Source organism: Heptranchias perlo, chromosome 3 (assembly GCF_035084215.1).
Source record: "Heptranchias perlo isolate sHepPer1 chromosome 3, sHepPer1.hap1, whole genome shotgun sequence".
NCBI lineage: Eukaryota > Metazoa > Chordata > Chondrichthyes > Hexanchiformes > Hexanchidae > Heptranchias > Heptranchias perlo.
In genome coordinates, this window is record NC_090327.1 from 58,041,715 (window position 1) to 58,065,556 (window position 23,842).

Here is a 23,842-nt window from a genome sequence, read left to right on the forward strand (position 1 = left end):
AAAGGTGACAGTTCATAGGATATCAGCAAAATGCTTGAAATCCAATGTGATTTTGTAACTGTTTGAACTTGTTTCCTGTCTAGTTCTTCTCTGCTTATTTTCATTTTAAACTGTGAAGCATTGTTTTAGAGCGATCTGCTCCTATTGAAATTCCAAAAATGGTTTTAATATTCCTGAATATAAAAACAGAAAATGGTTAAAATATATATCAGGTTCATCAGTGGAATCTCTTCAGAACTGAAAGATGAAGGCAGGCAAATGTCTCCCAATAACAATAGTAGTAGTTAGATTTCTGCATTTATGACCATTACCAATTGTTCTCCTCTCCTTGTTTTGGGCAATCCCATATTTTTCAGTTGTGGCAAAATATTTCCACACAAAACACCAACCTATCTTTTATTTTTTCAGATGCTTACAGCTATCTGTGTATTTCCAACATTTTGTAGAGTTAAAAAAAAACAATTTTCACACATACATACATATACTATGCAGAGTGTTCTGAATTAGCCATAACTGATCTACGCATGGAGGCAGAGGGCATGGCTGAGGAACAAAATGAGTACTTTGCATCAGTCTTTACCAAGGACGAAGATGCTGCCAAAGTCACAGTAAAAGAGGAGGCAGTTAAGATACTGGATGGGCTAAAAACTGATAAAGAGGTACTGGAAAGGTTGAAATAAGAACAGAAATGCTGGAGAAGCTCAGCAAGTCAGGCAGCATCTGTGGAGAAAGAAACAGAGTTAAAGTTTCAGGTCGAAGACCTTTCGTCAGAACTGGAAGAAGTTAAAAGAGTTTTTAAGCAAGTACAGAGCCAGGGAAAGGTGGGGGGGAGGGAGGGAGGGGAGGAAAGAACAAAAGGGAAGGTGTGTGATAGGATGGAGGACACAAGTGATTAAATGATAAAAGGGATGATGGTGCAAGGCAAGGAAGGTGGTAATGGGACAGGTTAAGAAAGGGTAATTTTCAAAATGGCAATCTGTAACTAATGGGGTGCCGCAGCGATCAGTGCTGGGGCCTCAACTATATCAATAACTTGGATGAAGGAACAGAGTGACTTGTGGCCAAATTTGCTGATGATACAAAGAAAGGTGGAAAAGCAAGTTGTGATGAGGACACAAAGTGTCTGCAAAGGGATATTAACAGGTTAAGCGAATGGACAAAAATTTGGCAGATGGAACATAATGTGGGAAAATGTGAAGTCATCCACTTTGGGAGGAAAAATAAAAAAGCAAAATATTATTTGAATGGAGAAATACTACAAAATGCTGCGGTACAGAGGGATCTGGGTGTCCTCGTATATGAAACACAAGAAGTCAACATTCAGGTGCAGCAGGTAATCCGGAAGGCAAACGGAATATTGACCTTTATTTTTAGGGGGATGGAGTATAAAAGCAGGGAAGTCATGCTACAACTGTACAGGGTGCTGGTGAGACCACACCTGGAGTACTCAAGAGATGGTACTCAGTAAAATAATGGGACTCAAGGCGGATAAATCCCCTGGACCTGATGGCTTCCATCCTAGGGTCTTGAGGGAAGTGGCAGTAGGGATTGTGGATGCTTTGGTGATAGTTTTCCAAAATTCCCTGGACTCAGGAGAGGTCCCGGCAGATTGGAAAACTGCTAATGTAACACCGTTATTTAAAAAGGGTAGTAGGCAGAAGGCTGGAAATTATAGGCCAGTTAGCTTAACATCTGTGGTGGGTAAAATTTTGGAGTCTATTATTAAGGAGACAGTAACGGAACATTTAGATAAGCATAATTTAATAGGACAAAGTCAGCATGGCTTTATGAAGGGGAAGTCATGTCTGACAAATTTGCTTGAGTTCTTCGAGGATATAACGTATAGGGTGGATAAAGGGGAACCAGTGGACGTAGTGTATTTAGACTTCCAGAAGGCATTCGACAAGGTGCCACATAAAAGATTATTACTTAAGATAAAAAATCACGGGATTGGGGGTAATATTCTGGCATGGGTGGAGGATTGGTTATCAAACAGGAAGCAGAGAGTTGGGATAAATGGTTCATTTTCGGACTGGCAACCAGTAACCAGTGGTGTTCCACAGGGGTCGGTGCTGGGTCCCCAACTCTTTACAATCTATATTAACGATTTGGAGGAGGGGACCGAGTGCAACATATCAAAATTTGCAGATGATACAAAGATGGGAGGGAAAGTAGAGAGTGAGGAGGACATAAAAAACCTGCAAGGGGATATAGACAGGCTGGGTGAGTGGGCGGAGATTTGGCAGATGCAATATAATATTGGAAAATGTGAGGTTATGCACTTTGGCAGGAAAAATCAGAGAGCAAGTTATTTTCTTAATGGCGAGAGACTGGAAAGTACTGCAGTACAAAGGGATCTGGGGGTCCTAGTGCAAGAAAATCAAAAAGTTGGTATGCAGGTGCAGCAGGTGATCAAGAAAGCCAACGGAATGTTGGCTTTTATTGCTAGGGGGATAGAATATAAAAACAAGGAGGTATTGCTGCAGTTATATAAGGTATTGGTGAGACCGCACCTGGAATACTGCATACAGTTTTGGTCTCCATACTTAAGAAAAGACATACTTGCTCTCGAGGCAGTACAAAGAAGGTTCACTCGGTTAATCCCGGGGATGAGGGGGCGGACATATGAGGAGAGGTTGAGTAGATTGGGACTCTACTCATTGGAGTTCAGAAGAATGAGAGGCGATCTTATTGAAACATATAAGATTGTGAAGGGTCTTGATCGGGTGGATGCAGTAAGGATGTTCCCAAAGATGGGTGAAACTAGAACTAGGGGGCATAATCTTAGAATAAGGGGCTGCTCTTTCAAAACTGAGATGAGGAGAAACTTCTTCACTCAGAGGGTGGTAGGTCTGTGGAATTTGCATCATTAGATAAATTTAAAACAGAAATAGACAGTTTCCTAGAAGTAAAGGGAATTAGGGGTTATGGGGAGCGGGCAGGAAATTGGACATGAAGCTGAGTTCGGATCGGTCAATGCCCTGTGGGTGGCGGAGAGGGCCCAGGGGCTATGTGGCCGGGTCCTGCTCCGACTTCTTGTGTTCTTTAGATTTGTGGTTGGGATCAGATCAGCCATGATCTTATTGAATGGCGGAGCAGGCTCGAGGGGCCGATTGGCCTACTCCTGCTCCAATTTCTTATGTTCTTATGTTCTTATGTTCTGGTGCCCTGATTTAAGGAAGGACATACTTGCATTGGAAGCAGTTCAGAGAAGGTTCACTAGGTTGATTCCGGGTATGGAAGGGTTGTCTTATGAGGAAAGATTGAACAGGTTGGGTCTATACTCATTGGAGCTTAGAAGAATGAGAGGAGATCTTATTGAAACATATAAGATTCTGAGGGGACTCGATAGGGTAGATGCTGAGAGGATGTTACCTCTCATGGGGGAATCTAAAACTAGGGGGCATAGTCTCAGAATAAGGGGTCACCTATTTAAGATGGAAATGAGGAGGAATTTCTTCTCCCAGAGTGTGGTGAATCTTTGGAATTCTTTACCCCAAAAAGCTGTGGAGGCTGAGTCATTGACTACATTCAAGGCTGAGTTAGACAAATTTTTGATCAGCAAGTGAATCAAAGGATATGGGGAAAAGGCAGGAAAGTGGAGTTGAGATAAAAATCAGATCAGCCATGATCTCATTGAATGGCAGAGCAGGCTCAAGGGGCCGAATGCCTACTCCTGCTCCTATCTCTTATGGTCTAAGTGGGAAGGGTCAAGCGAGGGCCACAGGCCAGCATGATTTAAAAAATTGTGCCGAGCGAGAGCATTGACAGTGGAAGGGATCTGCCCAGTACAGGCCAGCAACGCTACAACAGCAGAGGAAGTGGTAGGGATCCAGTGAGGGCTGCCAAAACGGAGGGAGGGATACAGCCAAACAAATAAACAAAACTTACTCAATTTTTCCAGTTTTATTAGAAACTTAATAGTTAACAGCAACTATTATGCTTTACACAAAAGTCATGTCGTGAATTTCACTTGAAAAACTGAAAGCCTCAGGCAGGTGGAGTTATGAAGAACAGTGCTGTCCAAAATTAGTAGCTTGGAATCAGTCAGGTAGGAAGAATGAGATATTCAGAAAATATAACAAATTGGGATAGGAATAGCAAGTATACGTATGATAAACAAATGTGACAGCAATAGGGTGACAAAAGAAGTGTTACAGGAAGTTTTGTATACTTCCAGGAATTGCACACTATACTCAAGAAGTTTAATATATGATTAGTTGTTCTCCTGTGGCACTGCTCATGGGGAGTCCCAGGATAAACTTCTTTATGAGAAAATGGATCTGTCAAGGCATGGTAAGTGAAACAGTGTGGTTTGTAGGAGCAGGTTATTCGCTTTGTAATAATTTGGGAGGGGGGTGGGAGTAACTAAATAAATTGGGGAATTGGGGATAGCGAGTGTTGGGAAGGAGAGTATTTAGGATTGTTGGGAACTAGTTGGTGCATAGCGTATAGTAGTAAAGGGCAAGGGAGAAATAATGATCAGTTGAGGGGTGAAGGAAGTAAGGGGATAGAGGGGAAATCTGAGTCGTGAGGAGTTGGGAGTGGGACCTTTTGCTCCAGGAGGCAGCCACACCCCTTAGAGTAAATACTTTAGAAATGACACGTGGTCAGGGACAGGAGGGTGTGACCGCAAGTGAGGCAGTTACGGGGATCCAGGAGGTAGTATTGCAAGAGCCTCAGTCCCTGTGCTTGTCCAATAGATTTGAGGTTCTTGCAACCGTTGTGGACAAGTGTGGGGACTGCGGGGAGGACCAGCCGAAGGGAAATTATCCAATCAAGCTCAGTATAAAGAATAAAATAGTGCCATAATAATATCTAGGTTAGAAGCACAGATAGAAGGACGCAGTAAATAGGAAATTTCAAGCTAAATATAAAAATTCAAGAGCGACACGAGTGGTGTGACAAGTATTGCCACAGAAAATCGTGATAGGGCAAATGCTCTAGGAAGCAATTGTAACTCAGAAAGTGCATGCAATACACAAGACTTAAAATATAACTAGTAGTTTTCCTATGCTACCTGTCCTGTTGACCGTGCAGGGGCTGTTATTTTCCCCTGGAAGCCTTCTGACCCTTTTGCAGTCTTAGCTGACTGACTTCTGGTGTCTGTTGGTTCATTAAAAAGCCTCTCTCCAAAGACTCACAAAGATCAGCGAAATTTGTCAACACCAAGGTGCTAGATGTCTCCTGAATGACCCAACATTACAACAGTGACCACACTTCAAAAGTATTTAATTGGCTGTAAAGAGTTTGGGACGTCCTGAGGTCGCGAATGGCACTATATAAATGCAAGTCTTTAACATTGCTAATGAATAGACTATTGTTTGGGATTTATCAAAATTTTCATATTCAAAATACATATCAAAATCGCTTATGTCCAATTCTTTTTTCGAAGCAAGGCCAAAGAATTCCAAACTGTGACAAGTGTAAAGTGCTATACATATAAAGGTAGTGATCTCAGGATTACTACCAATACCACGTGCAGGAAAATAGACAGGATAAATGCATGGCTGCAGGAATGGTGTAGGAGGGAGGGATTTAGATTCCTGGGACATTGGGACCGGTTCTGGGGAAGGTGGGACCTGTACAAGCGGGATGGGTTACACCCGAGCAGGACCGGGACCAATGTCCTCACGGGGGTGTTTGCTAGTGCTGTTGGGGAAGGTTTAAACTAGAGTGACAGGGGGATGGGAACCTGAACGGGGAGTCAGAAGGGAGTAAAGTTGAGAGCAGCAAGAGAGGGGAAGACCCAGGGGAAATTTACAATACAAATAGTACAAACAGTTGTTCAAGAACAAGTGAAAGGGAAAAGCGTACAGCAGCAGAAAGAAAGTGTACTTTAGGCACTACAGATGAAGTGAAAACTAAAAGGTGTAAAGTGATTAACCCAGCATCAAAGCTGAAGGTCAGGCTAGGGTGTGTGGCCCAACTAAGAGCTCTATATACAAATGCACGGAGTATAAGGAATAAATTAAATGAACTACAGGTTCAAATTCAAATTGGAGGGTATGACATGATAGCTATTACTGAGACATGGCTGCAGGATGGTCAGCATTGGGAACTAAATATACCGGGTTATAAGGTCTACAGGAGAGAAAGGGAAAATGGAAGAGGGGGAGGAGTAGCCTTAGTGATTAGAGATGAAATCAATTCAATGATAAAGGAGGATATAACGAGAGATAAGCAGCCAACAGAGATGTTATGGGTTGAATTGAGAAATAGGAAAGGATCTAAGATTATAGTGGGAGTTGTGTATAGGACCCCTGGCAGCAGCTCTGAAGTGCTAGATTGTATAAATGCAGAGATTAGACAAGTGTGTAAGAAAGGCATTGTGGTCTTAATGGGGGACTTTAACCTTCACATGGATTAGGGAAAGCAGACTAGCAACTGTCAGAAAGGTAGTGAATTTCTTGAGTGTGTCCGGGATAGTTTTCTACAGCAGTATGTCCTAGAGGCAACAAGGGGGCAAGCCATACTAGATTTAGTAATGAGTAATGAACCAGATTTAGTTAACAGCTTAACTGTGCGTGAACATCTATCCAATAGCGATCATAACATGATCGAGTTCAATGTAGCGTTTGAAAGGGAAAAAAGTGAATCAGCTGCTAAGATTCTAGACTTGGGAAAGGCCGACTTCAAATGGGATGAGACAGAGACTGTCCACAGTAAACTGGGCAAACCTGTTAATGGGTAGAACCACTGATGATCAGTGGGAAATGTTTAAAGAAACATTTAACGTGATACAGAATCGGTTTATACCCCTGAGGGGCAAGAACTCTACTTGCCAAAAAAAACAGCCATGGACAACTAAAGAGGTAAGGGACAGTATAAGACATACGGAAAGGGTATACAAAAAGGCAAAAAATGGCACAGATCCTGGCGAATGGGAAAGATACAAAGATCAACAAAGGGTCACAAAACTGATAGCAGGAGCTACAAAAACAGAGTATGAAAAGAAACTTGCAAGGGATATCAAAACCAATACAAAGAACTATAATAGTTATATTAGGAAAAAGAGGGTGGTCAGGAGCAGTGTTGGCCCCTTAAAAACTGAAAGTGGAGATATTGTCATCGACAATGGGGAAATGGCGGACATGTTGAATAACTACTTTGCGTCAGTATTTACAGTATTTACATGCCGGAAATCCCAAGAAAACTAATATTGAATCGGGGACAGGGACTCAATAAAATTAACATAAGTAAAACAACAGTAATGAAGAAAATAATAGCACTAAAGAGTCACAAATCCCCAAGACCAGATAGTTTCCATCCCAGGGTTTTAAAGGAAGTAGGTGAGCACATTGCAGATGCCCTAACTATAATCTTTCAAAGTTCTCTAGATTCAGGAACTGTCCCTCTAGATTGGAAAATTGCACATGTCACTCCGCTTTTTAAGAAAGGAGAGAGAGGGAAACCAAGGAATTATAGACCAGTTAGCCTAACATCTGTTGTGGGGAAAATGCTGGAGTCTATAATTAAGGATGGGGTGACTGAACACCGAGAATTTTCAGTTAATCAGAGAGAGCCAGCATGGATTTGTGAAAGGTAGGTCGTGCCTGACAAACCTGATTGAATTTTTTGAAGAGGTGACTAAAGTAGTGGACAGGGGAATGTCAATGGATGTTATTTATATGGACTTCCAGAAGGCATTTGATAAGGTCCTACATAAGAGACTGAAAGCTAAGATAGAAGCCCATGGAATCAAGGGAAAGGTACAGACTTGGTTAGGAAGACGGCTGAGCGAAAGGCGACAGAGAGTAGGGATAATGGGTAGGTACTCAGATTGGCAGGATGTGACTAGTGGAGTCCCGCAGGGATCTGTCTTGGGGCCTCAATTATTCACAATATTTATTAACGACTTAGATGAAGGCATATCCAAGTTTGCCGATGACAAAAAGATTGGTGGCATTGTAAGCAGTGTAGATGAAAACATAAAATTACAAAGCGATATTGATAGATTAGGTGAATCGGCAAAACTGTGGCAAATGGAATTCAATGTGGACAAATGTGAGGTCATTCACTTTGGATCAAAAAAGGATAGAACAGGGTACTTTCTAAATGGTAAAAAGTTAAAAACAGTGGATGTCCAAAGGGACTTAGGGGTTCAGGTACATGGATCATTGAAGTGTCATGAACAGGTGCAGAAAATAATCAAGAAGGCTAATGGAATGCTGGCCTTTATATCTGGAGGACTAGAGTACAAGGGGGCAGATGTTATGCTGCAGCTATACAAAACCCTGGTTAGACCGCACCTGGAGTACTGTGAGCAGTTCTGGGCACCGCACCTTCGGAAGGACATATTGGCCTTGGAGGGAGTGCAGCGTAGGTTTACTAGAACGATACCCGGACTTCAAGGGTTAAGTTATGAGGGGAGATTACACAAATTGGGGTTGCATTCTCTAGAGTTTAGAAGGTTAAGGGGTGATCTGATCAAAGTTTATAAGATATTAAGGGGAACAGATAGGGTGGATAGAGAAAAACTATTTCCGCTGGTTGGGGATTCTAGGAGTAGGGGGTACAGTCTAAAGGTTAGAGCCAGACCTTTCAGGAGTGAGATTAGAAAACATTTCTACACACAAAGGGTGGTAGAAGTTTGGAACTCTCTTCCACAAACGGCAATTGATGTTAGCTCAATTGCTAAATTTAAATGTGAGATCGATAGCTTTTTGGCAACCAAAGGTATTAAGGGATTTGGGCCAACGGCAGGTATATGGAGTTAGATCACAGATCAGCCATGATCTTATCAAATGGCGGAGCAGGCACGAGGGGCTGAATGGCCTACTCCTGTTCCTATATTCCTATGTTCCTATATGAATCATAGAAAGTGACGGCACAGAAGGAGGCCATTCGGCCCATCATGTCCGTGCCAGCTAAAAAAGAGCTATCCATCTTAATCACGGTTTCTAGCACTTGGTCCGTAGCCCTGTAGGTTATGGCACTTTAAGTGCATATCCAAGTACTTTTTAAATGAGTTAAGAGTTTCTGCCTCTACCACCCTCTCAGGCAGTGAGCTCCAGACCCCTACCACCTTGTGGCTGAAAAAAATTCTCCTCAGCTCCCCTCTAATCCTTCTACTAATTACTTTAAATCTATGCTCCCTGGACACTGACCCCTCTGCTAGAGGAAATAGGTCCTTCCTATCCACACTATCTAGGCCCCTCATAGTTTTATACACCTCAATTAAATCACCCCTCAGCCTCCTTTGTTCCAGTGAAAACAACTCCAGCTTTTCCAATCTTTTCTCATAGCTAAAATTCTCCAGTCTTGGCAACATCTTCGTAAATCTCCTCTGTACTCCCTCTAGTGCAATCACATATTTCCTGTGATGTGGTGACCAGAACTGTACGTAGTACTCAAGCTGTGGCCTAACCAATGGTTTATACAGTTCGAGCATAACCTCCCTGCTCTTATATTCTATGCCACCGCTAATAACGGCAAATATCCCAATGCCTTTTTAACTACCTTCAGAGATGTGTGGACATGCACTCCAAGGTCCCTCACTTTCTCTACACCTCTCAGTACCCTCCCATTTATTGAGTACTCCCCTGCCTTTTTTGCCCTCCCCAAATGCATTACCTCACACTTCTCTGGATTGAATTCCATTTGCCACTTTTCTGCCCACCTGACCAGTCCATTGACGTCTTCCTGCAGTCTACAGCCTTCCTCCTCACTATCAACTACACGGCCAATTTTTGTATCATCTGCAAACTTCTTAATCATGCCCCTTACATTTAGGTCAAATCATTTATATATACCACAAAAAGCAAGAAACCCACTGAACCCTGTGAAGCCCCACTGGAAACAGCCTTCCAGTCACAAAAACACGCATTAACCATTACCCGTTGCTTCCTTCCACTGAGCCAATTTTGGATCCCATGGGCTTTTACTTTTCTGACCAGTCTGCATGTGGGATCTTGTCAAAAGCCTTGCTAAAGTCCACGTAGACTACATCAAATGTGCTACCCTCATCGACCGTCCTTGTTACCGCCTCAAAAAATTCAATCAAGTTAGTCAGACACGACCTTCCCTCAACAAATCCATGCTGATTGTCCTTGATTAATCCAAGCCTTTCTAAATGGTGATTAATACTGTCCCTCAGAATTGTTTCCAATAATTTGCCCACCACCCAGGTAAGACTGAGTGGCCTGTAATTACTTGGTCTATCCTTTTCTCCCTTTTTAAACAACTGTACAACATTGAACATGAAGGAAAAGTAGATGATACATATTCCATGAATGTTGTTGAAAAAGCTAAGGGCCAAGCTCAAAGAGACCTAGGAGTCTTAGTTGACTCAATGCTAATATATGTCCAACCAATGCAGAGCAATCAACAATGCCAACAGAATGTTGAACTACAAGACAAAACACTGGAGTACAAGTCGGAGGAGGCAGTGATCAAACTTTGGAGTGTTCTGGTCAGACCATACCTTAAATATTATGTCCAGGTTCAGTTAACAAGAAACATTCAAGCACTGGAGGTAGTGCAGAGAATAGTCATAAAGCTGTTCCTTAAATGTCAGGGGTCTGATTTATGAGGAAATACTTAAGAAACTTGTGCTTTTCAGCCTAAGAAGAAGGCATCTGAGAGGTGATGTTACAGAGGTACACAGGTTTGTTAAGACTATAGTAGATGTGAACCCAAAATATTATTGGGGTAGAACTGGGGTACACAGGTACAAGGTTTCTTCGAAGAACAGATTCTTTTTCTACAGCAACCCGAACACTAATCGCTTATATCACCCAAGGTGTGAATGGTAGTTTCTTGGTTGTCTGTTGAGTCATTTGCTCAGGATCCCTGAAGTTCATTCCAAACATCTGTTATAATCTGTAAATTGGTACATATTAGAATTTCAAAGACACAATGGACTAACCAACAAACTTCATCTGAATGTTTTCATGTCATTACCCAATCAAAACTAAAGACTGGCTGACTTCCCATAAAACTAATAGCTTTCTCCAAACGGCTCATTATTTTGAACAAAAAAGCTCATTATCTTTCTCTCTAGCCTCTGAAAAAAGCACTCAATCTCAGTGAAATGAGCTCAATTTTAAAACATATTATTCTGTCTATTCTAAATTCATCTTTAAAAAAATAAATGTCATACTTAAAAATTTGCACCAAAGGCATAGTCAACAATTTAATATTTTCAAATGTGCAAAAATAAAATCAAACCACATAGGTCCTGTCAAAGAGACTTTGGGGAGAATTTTAACCCCCAAGAACGAGCGGGAAGTTTAAATAATAGATTTTTCCAGCAGGACCACTGGTAAAGCGAATGATTAGAGGTCTTGGGGCCGAAATGATCTCAACCTATTCTCAAACTTTTAATGAAGGTGGGTCGTGGGCAGGCGACCAACCCGCTTTTAAGGAGACTGTGTGCCTCCATTTTGTCAACATTTTTATTTTTAAGCCCTAGAATTTCCTAAACCTCTCTACCTCTCTCTCCTCCTTTAAAGCGTTCCTTAAAACTTACCTCTTTGACCAAGCTTTTGGTCACCTGTCCTATTATCTCCTTATGTGGTTCCATGTCAAATTTTGTTTGGTAACGCCTCTGTGAAGCGTCTTGGGACGTTTTACTACGTTAAAGGCGCTAAAGGCATTTCTGCAGCCGCAGATGTGATTCCAGGATGGTACATTGCCTCCCTGGTGCCAGGGTCAAGGATGGCATGGAGTGGCTGCAGAACATTCTGAAGGGGGAGGGTGAACAGCCAGAAGTCGTGGTCCATATCAGTACCAATGACACAGGCAGAAAGAGAGATGAGGTCCTGCAGGCAGATTTTAGGGAGCTAGGAAAGAAACTAATAAGCAGGACCCCAAAGGTAGTAATCTCCGGATTACTCCCGGTGCCACGCGCTAGCGAATATAGAAATAGGAGGATAGAGCAGATGACTGCGTGGCTGGAGAGGTGGTGCAGGAGGGTGGGCTTTAGATTCCTGGGCATTGGGACCAGTTCTGGGGGAAGTGGGACCTGTACAGGCTGGACAGGTTGCACCTCAACAGAGCTGGGACCAATGTCCTCGCGGGGAGGTTAACTAATGCTGTGGGGGAGGGTTTAAACTAATTTGGCAGGGGGATGGGTACCAGGAAGTAGCATTGGAAAGGAGAAACAAGGTGCACAAAGGATTGGGAGAGACAGATTGCACTCGAGTAAAAACTAGCACAGTATTAGGTGGGATCAGACTAAGAGGGAATACAAGAAGGTTTAAGATAGTTTTACAGTGCATGTGTGTAAACGCACAGTGTGGTAAACAAGGTTGGTGAGCTGCAGGCGCAATTAGCCACATGGGAATATGTTGTTGTGGCGATAACGGAGACCTGGCTTAAAAGGCAGGATTGGGTACTAAATATTCCGGGATACAAGGTGTTCAGAAAAGATAGGGAAGGAAAGAAAGGAGGAGGGTGGCAACATTGATTAAGGAGAATATTGCAGTGCTGGAGAGAGAGGATGTCCTGGAGGGGTCAAGGACAGAATCTATTTGGTTAGAGTTGAGAAACAATACAGGTGCCATTACACTACTGGGTGTATTCCATAGGCCACCAAATAGTGGGAAGCATCTGGAGGAGCAAATTTGCAGGGAAGTTACAGAGAGGTGCAAGAACCATGGAGTAGTGATAATGGGGGACTTCAACTATCCTAACACAGACTGGGATAGTAATAGTGTAAGAGGGGCAGGAATTTTTGAATTGTGTTCAGGAGAACACAACAGAACGTTACCGGCCCAACAAGGAAGGAGGCATTGCTGGATCTGATCCTGGGGAATGAGGCGGGCCAAGTGGAGCAATTGTCAGTGGGCGAGCATTTAGGGATCGTAGTATCATAAGGTTTAGATTAGCTATGGAAAAGGACAAGAAGCACACTAAAGTAAAAATACTCAATTGGAGGAGGACCTATTTCAGTGGGATGAGAACTGATCTGGCCCGGGTAAATTGGAATCAAAGATTGGCGGGCAAAACTGTAATTGAACAATGGGCAGCCTTTAAAGAGGAAATGGTTCAGGTACAGTCTAGATTAATTCCCATGAGGGAGAAAGGTAGGGCAACTAAAACCAAAGCTCCCTGGATGACAAAAGAGAGTGAGTAAGATGAAGCAGAAAAAGGAGGCATATGACAGATGTCAGGTTGATAATACAGGTAAGAACCAGGCCGAATATAGAAAGTTCAGAGGGGAAGTGAAAAAGGAAATGAGGGGCAAAGAGAGAGTATGAGAATCGACCGGTGGCTAACATAAAAGGGAATCCAAAAGTCTTCTATACGCATAGTGAACAGGTTGTAAGAGAAGGGGTGGGACCGATTATGGACCAAGAAGATCTACGCATGGAGGCAGAGGGCATAGCTGAGATACTAAATGAATACTTTGCATCTCTCTTTACCAAGGAAGATGATGCTGCCATAGTCACAGTAAAAGAAGAGGTAGTTGAGATACTGGATGGGCTAAAAATTGATAAAAAGAATGTACTCGAAAGGCTGGCTGTACTTAAAGTAGATGTCAGCCGATCCGGATGGGATGCATCCTAGGTTGCCGAGGGAAGCATGGGTGGAAATTGTAGAGGTACTGGCCATAATCTTCCAAACATCCTTTGATACAGGGGTGGTGCCAGAGGACTGGAGAATTGCAAATGTTACACCCTTGTTCAAAAAAGGGTGAAAGGATGAACCCAGCAACTACAGGCCAGTCAGTTTAACCTTGGTGGTGGGGAAGTTTTTAGAAACGATAATCCGGGACAAAATTAACAGTCACTTGGATGTATAAGTGTGGATTAATTAAGGAAAGCCAGCATGGATTTGTTAAAGGCAAATCATGTTTAACTAATTTAATTGAGTTTTATGATGAGTTAACAGAGAGGGTTGATGAGGGCAATGCAGTTGAAGTGGTGTATATGGACTTCCACAAGGCGTTTGATAAAGTGCTGCATAGTAGGCTTGTCATCAAAATTGAAGCCCATGGAATAAAAGGGGCAGTGGCAGCATGGATACAAAATTGGCTAATTGACAGGAAACAGAGAGTAGTGGTGAACGGTTGTTTTTCGGACTGGAGGGAGGTGTACAGTGGTGTTCCCCAGAGGTCGGTACTGCTTTTCTTGATATATATTAATGACTTGGACTTGGGTGTACAGAGCATAATTTCAAAGTTTGCAGATGATACAAAACTAGGAAGGATAGTGAACAGTGAGGAGGATAGTGGTAGACTTCAAGAAGACATAGACAAGCTGGTGGAAAGGGCAGACAGGTGGCAGATGAAATTTAACGCAGAAAAGTGCGAAGTGATACAATTTGGTAGGAAGAACGAGGAGAGGCTATATAAACTAAAGGGTACAATTCTAAAAGGGGTGCAGGAACAGAGAGATCTGGGGTATACGTGCACAAATCGTTGAAGGTGGCAGGGCAGGTTGAGAAAGCGGTTAAAAAAGCATACGGGATCCTGGGCTTTATAAATAGAGGCATAGAGTACAAAAGCAAGGAAGTTTTGATGAACTTTTATAAAACACTGGTTTGGCCACAACTGGAGTATTGTGTCCAATTCTGGGCACCGCACTTTAGGAAGGATGTGAAGACCTTAGAGAGAGTGCAGAAGAGATTTACTAGAATGGTTCCAGAGATGAAGGACTTCAGTTACGTAGATAGACTGGAGAAGCTGGGGTTGTTCTCCTTAGAGCAGAGAAGGTTGAGAGGAGATTTGATAGAAGTATTCAAAATCATTAAGGGTCTGGACAGATAGATAGAGAGAAACCATTCCCATTGGCGGAAAGGTCAAGAACCAGATGATATAGATTTAAGGTGATTGGCAATAGAACCAAAGGCGACATGAGGAGAAACGTTTTTACGCAGCGAGTGGTTATGATCAGGAATGCACTGCCTGAAAGGGTGTTGGAGGTAGATTCAATCGTGGCTTTCAAGGGCTATGGGGAAAGGGCGGGGTGGGGGGGGGGGGGTTGGTAGGACTAGCTGGATTGCTCTTCCAGCGTACGGCACGGACTCGATGGGCTGACTGGCATCCTTCCATGCTGTAACCATTCTATATAAATGCAAGTTGTTGCTATTGTTGTTAACCCCTGGAGGCCAGGTCTCCTGGGATTCCCGGCAAGTAAAAGGGGGCGAAAAGGACCAGATCCATGAGGTAAGTATTTAAATCTGTGCTTGTGGGCCAGGAGAAGCAGGAGCGCTTCCCCCGGCTACTCGAGGCTAGCTTCTCTACTCACCCCGCGATCGGAACCTGCAATCTCCGACTGCTCACCTCCCTCCATGATATCAGACTGCTCAACCCCCCACGATCTCCGACTCTCCCCCCAGCCAAACCCCAAGGTCCCTGACCCCCCATCCGCACCCCGAAGATTCCGATCGCTCCCCAACAACCCCCCTCAAACTCCGACTTACCTTCCATCCGCGCCCAGGCTACTTTCCCGCTCGACATGGAGCCAGCCAGCCAGCCCGTCAATTAGGCTGGCTATCGGGCAGGAAACCTTTTGAAATGGGTAGGACCCGGTTTCCCGCCCTCCCCGGCTCCAAGTTTATATCCAGGTCTTTATGCATGTAATGTGGCTAGTCACTTTAAATGTGTTTTACTGCAGGTTTAGTTACTCTGGATTAGGGTAGAATCAATATTCCTTATGGGTGGTTATAAATCACCATTAAGGGGGAGCTATAGACATTACATTTTTTATATGCAAATACAGTGATCGCAAGACTTTATACAAACTCCTTTTTTGGTCTTGAAACAATTAGTTCAAGGTAAATGGCTTGGTATCACATACAAATGGATTGATAGCTATCATCTACTTCAGCTCAGGAAACTATCACACCGTTGATGAACTTTTTCAAATGTTAAATCCACTTTTTGATTTCCTGTATCCGGATTTTGAACTTCAAAAGGTATGAAAGGTATATCTCAGGCAGCATACTGCCAACCAGTCAGTTCTTCTGAGTCTGAGATAGAGGTCGAAACCTCAGGTAAGTTAGGGATGATGGTCCAGATTTAATATTAAGAGTTAAGTGAAAGAAAGAATAAATTTATACACCCCCATTGTCTTCACAGCCAATGAAGAACCATGTCTTATTTTGTACCCCAGAGGTATAAGTCAATATAAATCTGTTTTCAAGTGAAAGCTTCTGCTCTGGTTTGTTGCTAGTGGCTACTTTTAATTAATAAATCTGATTTATAGTTTATGGCTAAGTGACCGTTTGATAGTGTTTATTCTTCTGCTGTTCAAAGATTAGACACAAGAGGGCTTGCTTCAGATCCAGTAAGCTAAATATGTTAACAAGTTTAGTGCCTGAGTAACAGTACATCACCAAATATTGTGCATATAAAGTCAAACTTTGGTTCATAGGAAGCAAGGGCTCCCTTATGGGAGTGATCTTTGACAATTCATATGAAGGAAATATCTGGCAAAGCCTAAAATTGTAAGTAGTATCCATTCATCACTAACCCTGCAACTTGCCAGAAATCCCGCAGCTGGAGTTGCAGTGCTCGTATATCAAGTACTTGCTGTCCTTTCCAACTAGGACAGGGCACACACTTTCATCTGTATACTCATATAAATAGGAAGGCTACCAAAGAGAACCTAATCATCTGTGAAAGCTCAGCAAGTAAAGTGAAGGACTGTATTGAAATGTTCACTAAAGTCATTCTTAGCTACCTTGTTCTATGCTTCTGAATGTGCTTGATGCCTTGGCAGTTAGTCTCAAAGGTGGCAGGTGTGGTGAGGGACAACCACTTTTGTCTTCCAAAATCAGTTAATCTCAATACTTCCTCTGCCAACTTGCAAAGCCATTTTGCTTAAGTACCTGTGGTTTGGTTTTGACCATAAATAGGGAGTGCTGCTGAGCTGTAGTTGAAAACAGCAATGATTTTAAATATTGAATTCTATTTGACAATCTTTAAGTCTTGTGTATAGGAAAATTGCCCTGTAAATTGCCTAAAATGTGTTCTCTAAATGGAGTTTCAATTTAAAGCTGTCCAAGAAAATTGTCAGTGGTTAAATTGAATGTTGGGAAATCAAAAACTAAAACATATTTAATCACTAGTATGGAATGTTCTGATAAGACAGCCAACATTAAATACTGTGCTCAAAAATAGTTCACAACTTGCATTTATATAGCACCTTCAACGTAGTAAAATGTCTCAAGGTGCTTCACAGGAGCGTTATCACACAAAAAGTTAATTGGCAGGGCATAAATATGTTATGCCTCATCAGGTCCCGTATAGGACCCTTTGTTAAAGAAAAAGCGAGAAGTTAGGGAGCAGCACAGTCCGGCATGCCTAGGTATCCATGCCTCATTAACTTATCAAAAACCCTTGCATGGTTGTTAGAAATGATTGACATGAGTTACCCAGTTTGTCAAAGGGGTTTTTCTTTGAACTTAAGGTATTTAAAGTGGGTGCTTGGCACACCCATTAGTAGATTCTCTCATTCACTTAAAATTCTTTAGATTCTCTTATTTAAAAGATTCTCTTTGTCCTGTGTAGTCTTCTGCAGTAATCCTGACCGAGCAGATGTAGAAGGGTATCTGCACAAGTACAAAGTATATCTAGGACAAAGAGTAAAAGGTAATAGAATTCAGATTGTACGGCAATACCAGACAATTATAGGCTGAGATAAGTGTGTCACTTAATTGTACATATTTTCTGAGATGAAGGAAGGCAAGAGTTAATCCTAGCTGGCTCAGGTATGGTCAATCGTGGTTAAGGTGTGTTTAACCGGATCCAAGTGGAACAGATAACCCCGCCACCAAAAGGCCTCATCAACTGCTCCAGAAGCTACGCCATTGTCCCAGGGGAGCAGGATGATCAACTCAACCATGCTGTTCATGAGGACAAGGTTGTACAAGCTCTGGAAACATTGCTAATCAGCAGCACATAGACTCCAATCTAAATAGACTGTCCATCCAGTGCTGTTAACTTGTCAGCTATCTAAGGAGTTTAATACTAAATTAACACCAATTTATCTCAGTCTCAGAAACAGATCTCAACTAGAATTTGATAATCAGAAATCCAGTTAATGCTGAATTATGGTGATGCTACTGAACGACTTTTACAATCTGTTATTCATTTTGTTAAATAATTAATAGACGGAGTTATTTGTTATTCAAACTGCTAGATGACCCTGTCCACAACTATTTATATATATATTAATTGTTTGTATACTCAGTGTTTAAGTAGTGCTAATTATAATTAATAAATGACTTGCTGTCTGACTTCTTTGATGATTTGGCAAGAAAGGGTTAATTAATTTACTCTGTAGCTTGTGGGTTGGTAATGGGAATTCATATTCAATCAAAACTGGGTGATGTTAGAAAGTTTGGCAAGTCAAATTTAGGTATTGTTCACTCCTAGACTTAAAGCCAGGCAATAAACCCCAGACAGTTCCTTAGTGAGGAGTGCAGGTGAAAAACATAAGAACATAAGAAATAAGAGCAGGAGTCGGCCATACGATCCCTCGAGCCTGCTCCACCATTCAATAAGATTATGGTTGATCTTTGAACTCAACCCCACTTTTCCGCCCGATCCCTGTATCCCTTGGTTCCCTTAAGAGTCCAAAAATCTATCCATTCAGTCTTGAATATACTCAATGACTCAGCAGCCACAGCCCTCTGGGGTAGAGAATTCCAAAGATTCCCAACCCTCAGTGAAGAAATTTCTCATCTGTCCTAAATGACTGACCCCTTATTCTGCGACTATGCCCCCTAGTTCTAGACTCTCCAGCCAGGAGAAACAGCCTCTCAACATCTACCCTGTCAAGCCCTCTCTGAATCTTACATGTTTCAACAAGATCACCTATCATTCTTCTAAACTCCAGAGAATATAGGCCCATTCTACTCAATCCTTCCTCATAGGACAACCCTCTTAATCCCAGGAATCAATCTAGTGAACCTTTGTTGCACCCCCTCTAAGGAAAGTAGATCCTTCCTTAGGTAAGGAGAGCAAAACTGTACACAGTACTCCAGGTGTGGACTCACCAAAGCCCTGTGCAATTGCAGCAAGACATCTTTACTCTTATATTCTAATCCCCTTGCAATAAAGGCCAACATACCATTTGCTTTCCTAATTGCTTGCTGTACCTGCATGTTAACTTTCCATGTTTAATGTGCAAGGACACCCAAATCTCTGAACACCAACATTTAATAGTTTCTCACCATTTAAAAAATATTCTGTTTTTCTATTCTTCCTACTAAAGTGAATAACCTAATATTTTCCCACATTATACTCCATGTGCCACCTTCTTGTCCATTCACTTAACCTGTCTATATACCTTTGCAGACTCTCTGTCCTCCTTATAGCTTACTTTCCCACCTAGCTTTGTATAGTCAGCAAACTTGGATTCATCTGGTTTCTTGACATCTATTTATCGGGATACATAAACCCAGTGTTTTTGCATGTTGCTGTTTTTGATCACTGGAGCAACAGATTGACAATGAGTGAGAGGAAGAGAGAAAACATATGATGAGTCTACTTCAAGAGCTTCAAGCTCAGCTATAACCTGCAGAAACAAAAGGGAAAAAAGGCACCTTGACATGAAAGGAGCACATGTGGAAAGATTTGCATTTATATAGTGGCTTACCACACCTCTCAAACGTCTCAAAACACTTCACAATTAATTACTTTGAAGGGCAGTCACTCTTATGTAGACAAAAGATTAAGATTACAATCTAAATGAAAGGCCTGATTTGCAGAGAATCAGTCTCAACATCAGACCACATTCTCCACCCATTGGTTATGAATGGGTGGAATCTAGCCCTTTGTGTATCCATCTTGCTGTAGAATGGAGGTTGTTAAATTTGTTGCAGTTATTGTCCTACTATTTTATGGTTTTAAAAATTGCTGGTAAGAGCACACTTAAAAATGACAAGATAGGAGGGAAGAATTTCTTCAGCAACATCATGAAGTGACAACTTCTGGGTCTTGCTCTGCATTTTGTGAACTTTATGTAGCTCCTGGAGAGTGCAACTCAGTCCACTTCAATGATACTATTTCAGAGATAACTGCACAAAATATTTCCAGACTACTTTGGACTAGCAATTTTAAATTATAAAGCTGAAAAAGGAACAGAAATACCAGTTAACTTATAGTGCTACATTTAGAAGTTGGTGATAGTTCAAAAAACCCTGTAAGTCCATTTTGCTGGGAAAACATTTTCAGCAAGTCTGTTCATCAACCTAATATCAGGAGATTTCTATGTTCAAATTAGGTATGAAATAGAAAAAACTTAGAGAGTCTCGAGAATTTCAGACAGAAGCAGTAAATTTTGTGACTCCACTCAACATTTCAATGAGACTCTCATGGGTTTATTATATTAAATGGTTGTATCTGTTGTAAAGTCAATTTGTTCAGTTTAGTCATTCCAAGATCATCACAAAAAAAAACTAGGTATTCTTATTAATCTCCATTTGTATGTGCCGCGGCAAAATAAAATCCTATGTCCAGTAGTAAAAACAAGTGTGACTGTCAATTTATACATTAATTGCCGAGAATCTAACATGAATACAGTGGCTAAACAGAAGCCTAGACCCATAAAAGTAGTTAGAACGCAATTCTGTATGTCAACAATCTGAGACAAGCCTAGTAGACCTTTTGATCAAGAATCCAACACTTAGTACAGAGGATCATCTCACAACAAATCATTTGCAATTTGACTGCAATTACAGCAATTTGTGGAACAACCCATTTTACTTTTATTCTTTTGATAATTCAAGCAGTCAGTGATAGCTGAGTGATGCACAAGGCACACTTTCAGCAAGGTAATTTCTCTTCTAGGATGTCAGTTTCATTAGCGTACAAAAAAAGTTATTTAGTACCTTTACAAACAAACCATTCATTGCCATAGCACTGATTTTATACATACAAAAATGTCTATTTAGTGCAAAACAATAGATGTTGAGGTCAGACACTCTGCATCCATGTCATTTGAGTCATAGCACTACATCTTGGGTCTCCAGCCACTGATGAACTGCAAGAGTTTCTTAATTTGGAGTTTGCTAAGCTTAAAGTCTTCAGACAGGATCTCTTCTGTAAGCTGTACAAGTAAATTTCCGTCAATTTTTTCAGCCACAAATAGTGACACAACCTCCTCAGGTAGACCTATAAACCGCAGGCACTTTGACACCACTTCTATAGAAAGTCCACAAAGGTCAGATGGTGGCTGCCAAGGTGACCCATCACCACATGAACGTGGTACTAATTGCAGGTGCAAAGGAGAAGAAAATAAAGGATAAGGAATAGAAAATACATCCTGTGTACCTTTGTTACCAAAATTATTGTCTTCAGGTAGATCTGTTGAACAAATCTGAGGCTCGTCCTCAGCCCCGTCTATAGGCGAAGGCAGAAATAATGCTTCTAGATCAACTAGTTCCTCATCATTGAATTTCAATGCACGTGGTGGTAAGGTGGGGCATGACTGACTTTGCTGTGTGTTATCTGCTAAAGATTTTTCTCCATATCCTTCTGAGGAATAACTGATAGATCTTGGACATCCAGTAGGAATAAAGTGAAATCCTCCATCCTTGGATCGTTGCTGTTCAGGGAAGGCATTAACTGGAAGCCCCTCACAGCCCACAGCACACTCAATGCTATCATACTGAAAGTGTACTGGCACATTACTCTTTGGAGTACTTGGCATTTTGTGACGAGGATAACTGTAATAACTTCTGTGTTCAGATCCAAAATTACCAACATCTCGGTCATCAATATCCCCATTATGTTGGTTTGGCCATGATGATCGATTTGAAGGGCAGTCCAATATGGGGCTTCTGAGGGGGGATTTAGTTCCGCTCTCCAAAGCGCTAGAGTTGATCCAGTTACAAGGGTAACAGGAAGCTGGGGACTGCTTCTCACTGGGTGGAGGAGCATCATTCTCTGTGGCACCACTGTAAACATTAAAGTAAATCATTTTAAGCACTTGAAAATACAATATTTTCCTCCTATAGTAGACCCCCTTCTCATCTGACACTATCCAGGAGACAACTGATTTCAAGTTAACTGAGCATTTCAAGCAATGTACTAAATGCAAAATGCAAACATTAGGGCTCAAAAGCAATGTTAGACAATTTTACCAGTTCAAAGTAACACAGTAAAACTTGTAGTTTTAAAAATGGAGATCTAGTACAAGCCGCTAAATACAAACACATTTGTGACTAACTAACACATACATTGTTCAATTAAACAAGTGCAGGGAAATCAATGTCTGAAAATTCAGTAAACATCAGCTCTGTTTTACTGATAAGAGGGCTAATTAAATTGTCTGGCCTAGTCTGAATAGCTCACTTACACATTGGCTTTACTAACTCAGCCATTGGGATACCATATTAAGATTCTAACTGTTCTGACAAAAGGTCATCGACCTGAAACATTAACCCTATGTTTCTCTCTCCACAGATGCTGACTGATCTGCTGTGTTTCCAGTACTTTTGGTTTTTATTTCAGATTTCCAGCATCTGCAGTTTCTTGCTTTTTGTGTTAATATGGATAGAAAGTTGGGTGACAGACAGGAAACAAAGTGTCAACGATGTTGCACAGATTGGAGAATGCTGAAAGTGAAGTACCCAAGGGCCCACTTTAATATATAGAGACAGACACGCAGGGAGAGATGCAATGGGAGGCGGAACGGCAGACAGACACCTTGGGTGGGGGGGGGGGGGGGAAAGAGTGTGAGGAGAGAGGGAGAGAGAGAGTGGGGGGAGGTGGGGGGGCGGGGGGGAGAGGCGCGGCAGAGACAGAGATATATCGATATATTTGCACTTGGCCTGGGGAGTAAAATATCAACATTTCTTGACAATACAAAAGTAAGGGACTGGCCACAAGCAAAGACTGTAAAATATTTCAGAAGGACAGACCGGTTAGCAGAATAAGTAAACAGATGGCAGAGCAATTTAATGCAGAGAAGTGTAAAATAATGCACTTTGTTAGGAAAAACAAGGATTGGGAGAAGAGAATGAAGTCAACAGAAAGGTGCTGAAAGATGTAACGGAACAGTGAACTAGTGGTTCAAATACATAATTCCTTGAAAGTGCAAGTGCAGGAAGATACAGCCATAAAAAAGTTAATCACATTTTGTACTTTTTTTTTTAAAAGTAGAGGCGTAGTGTACAAGAGTGAAGTGGTAATGATAAATTTGTATAAAGCCATGATATCGGCCAGTTAGAATGCTGTGTTGGCTTTGGGGTTCCAATTATAGAAAGGAAACTGAAGCTATAGAGAGCATACAGTGCCCATTCACAAGAATACTAGAGATGGGAAATTACAGTTATGATATAATGGATACTGGCCATTTCCACTGGAGCAGAGAAAGTTAAGAGGAGAAATTATGAAAGGTTTTGATAGGATGATCAACCCATTTCCTGTGGTTGGGAGATAGTGACGAGGGATCATCAGTTTAAAATTGTCACCAAGTGTGAGGGGAAAGGTTAGGAGAATCACCAAATTAAGAGCCTGGAATGTTTTGCAACATGGAGTAACTGAGGCAGAAACCACTGCATCTTTTAAGGGAAAGGTAGATAAACATCTGAAGCAGAGAAAGATGCTCTCTTTTAAAACTTGTTATTTATATTCACTTGGCCCTGGTCATTTTTTGGAAAGTACTCATTAGCCTGTCTGGTTCAAATTGGAGTCTTCGCAGAGAGAAAGGCTTGATAGATTCCATGGACAGTGAGAAGAAAAACCACAATATTTTTACAGTCTAGTGCAAGTGTTGCAACTATGCTATTTCCTACTTACTAGAGATAGCTGATCATTAAAAACTACTGTAAAATCTAGTGTGTGATTGCAACTGCTCACTTGGGCTTTAACTGCCAAACACATTGATTAAGCAGTAAAATAAGTCACAGTCTACTACAGTATTATTCTGCTTCCTTG

General features: G+C 41.7%; 1 protein-coding gene across 3 annotated transcripts in view; it reads right to left on the reverse strand.

The window, feature by feature from the left end:
- Positions 1–20,258: 20,258 nt before the first annotated feature.
- The window catches only part of garem (GRB2 associated, regulator of MAPK1), a 139,578-nt gene continuing 135,994 nt past the window's right edge, over positions 20,259–23,842 (reverse strand). For all 3 annotated transcript variants that reach the window (XM_067979770.1, XM_067979773.1, XM_067979774.1), the window contains exon 6: positions 20,259–21,858. In XM_067979770.1, coding sequence (XP_067835871.1) covers positions 20,913–21,858 — 946 coding nt within the window. In that variant the 3' untranslated portion in view covers positions 20,259–20,912. The remainder of the gene's footprint in view (positions 21,859–23,842) is intronic.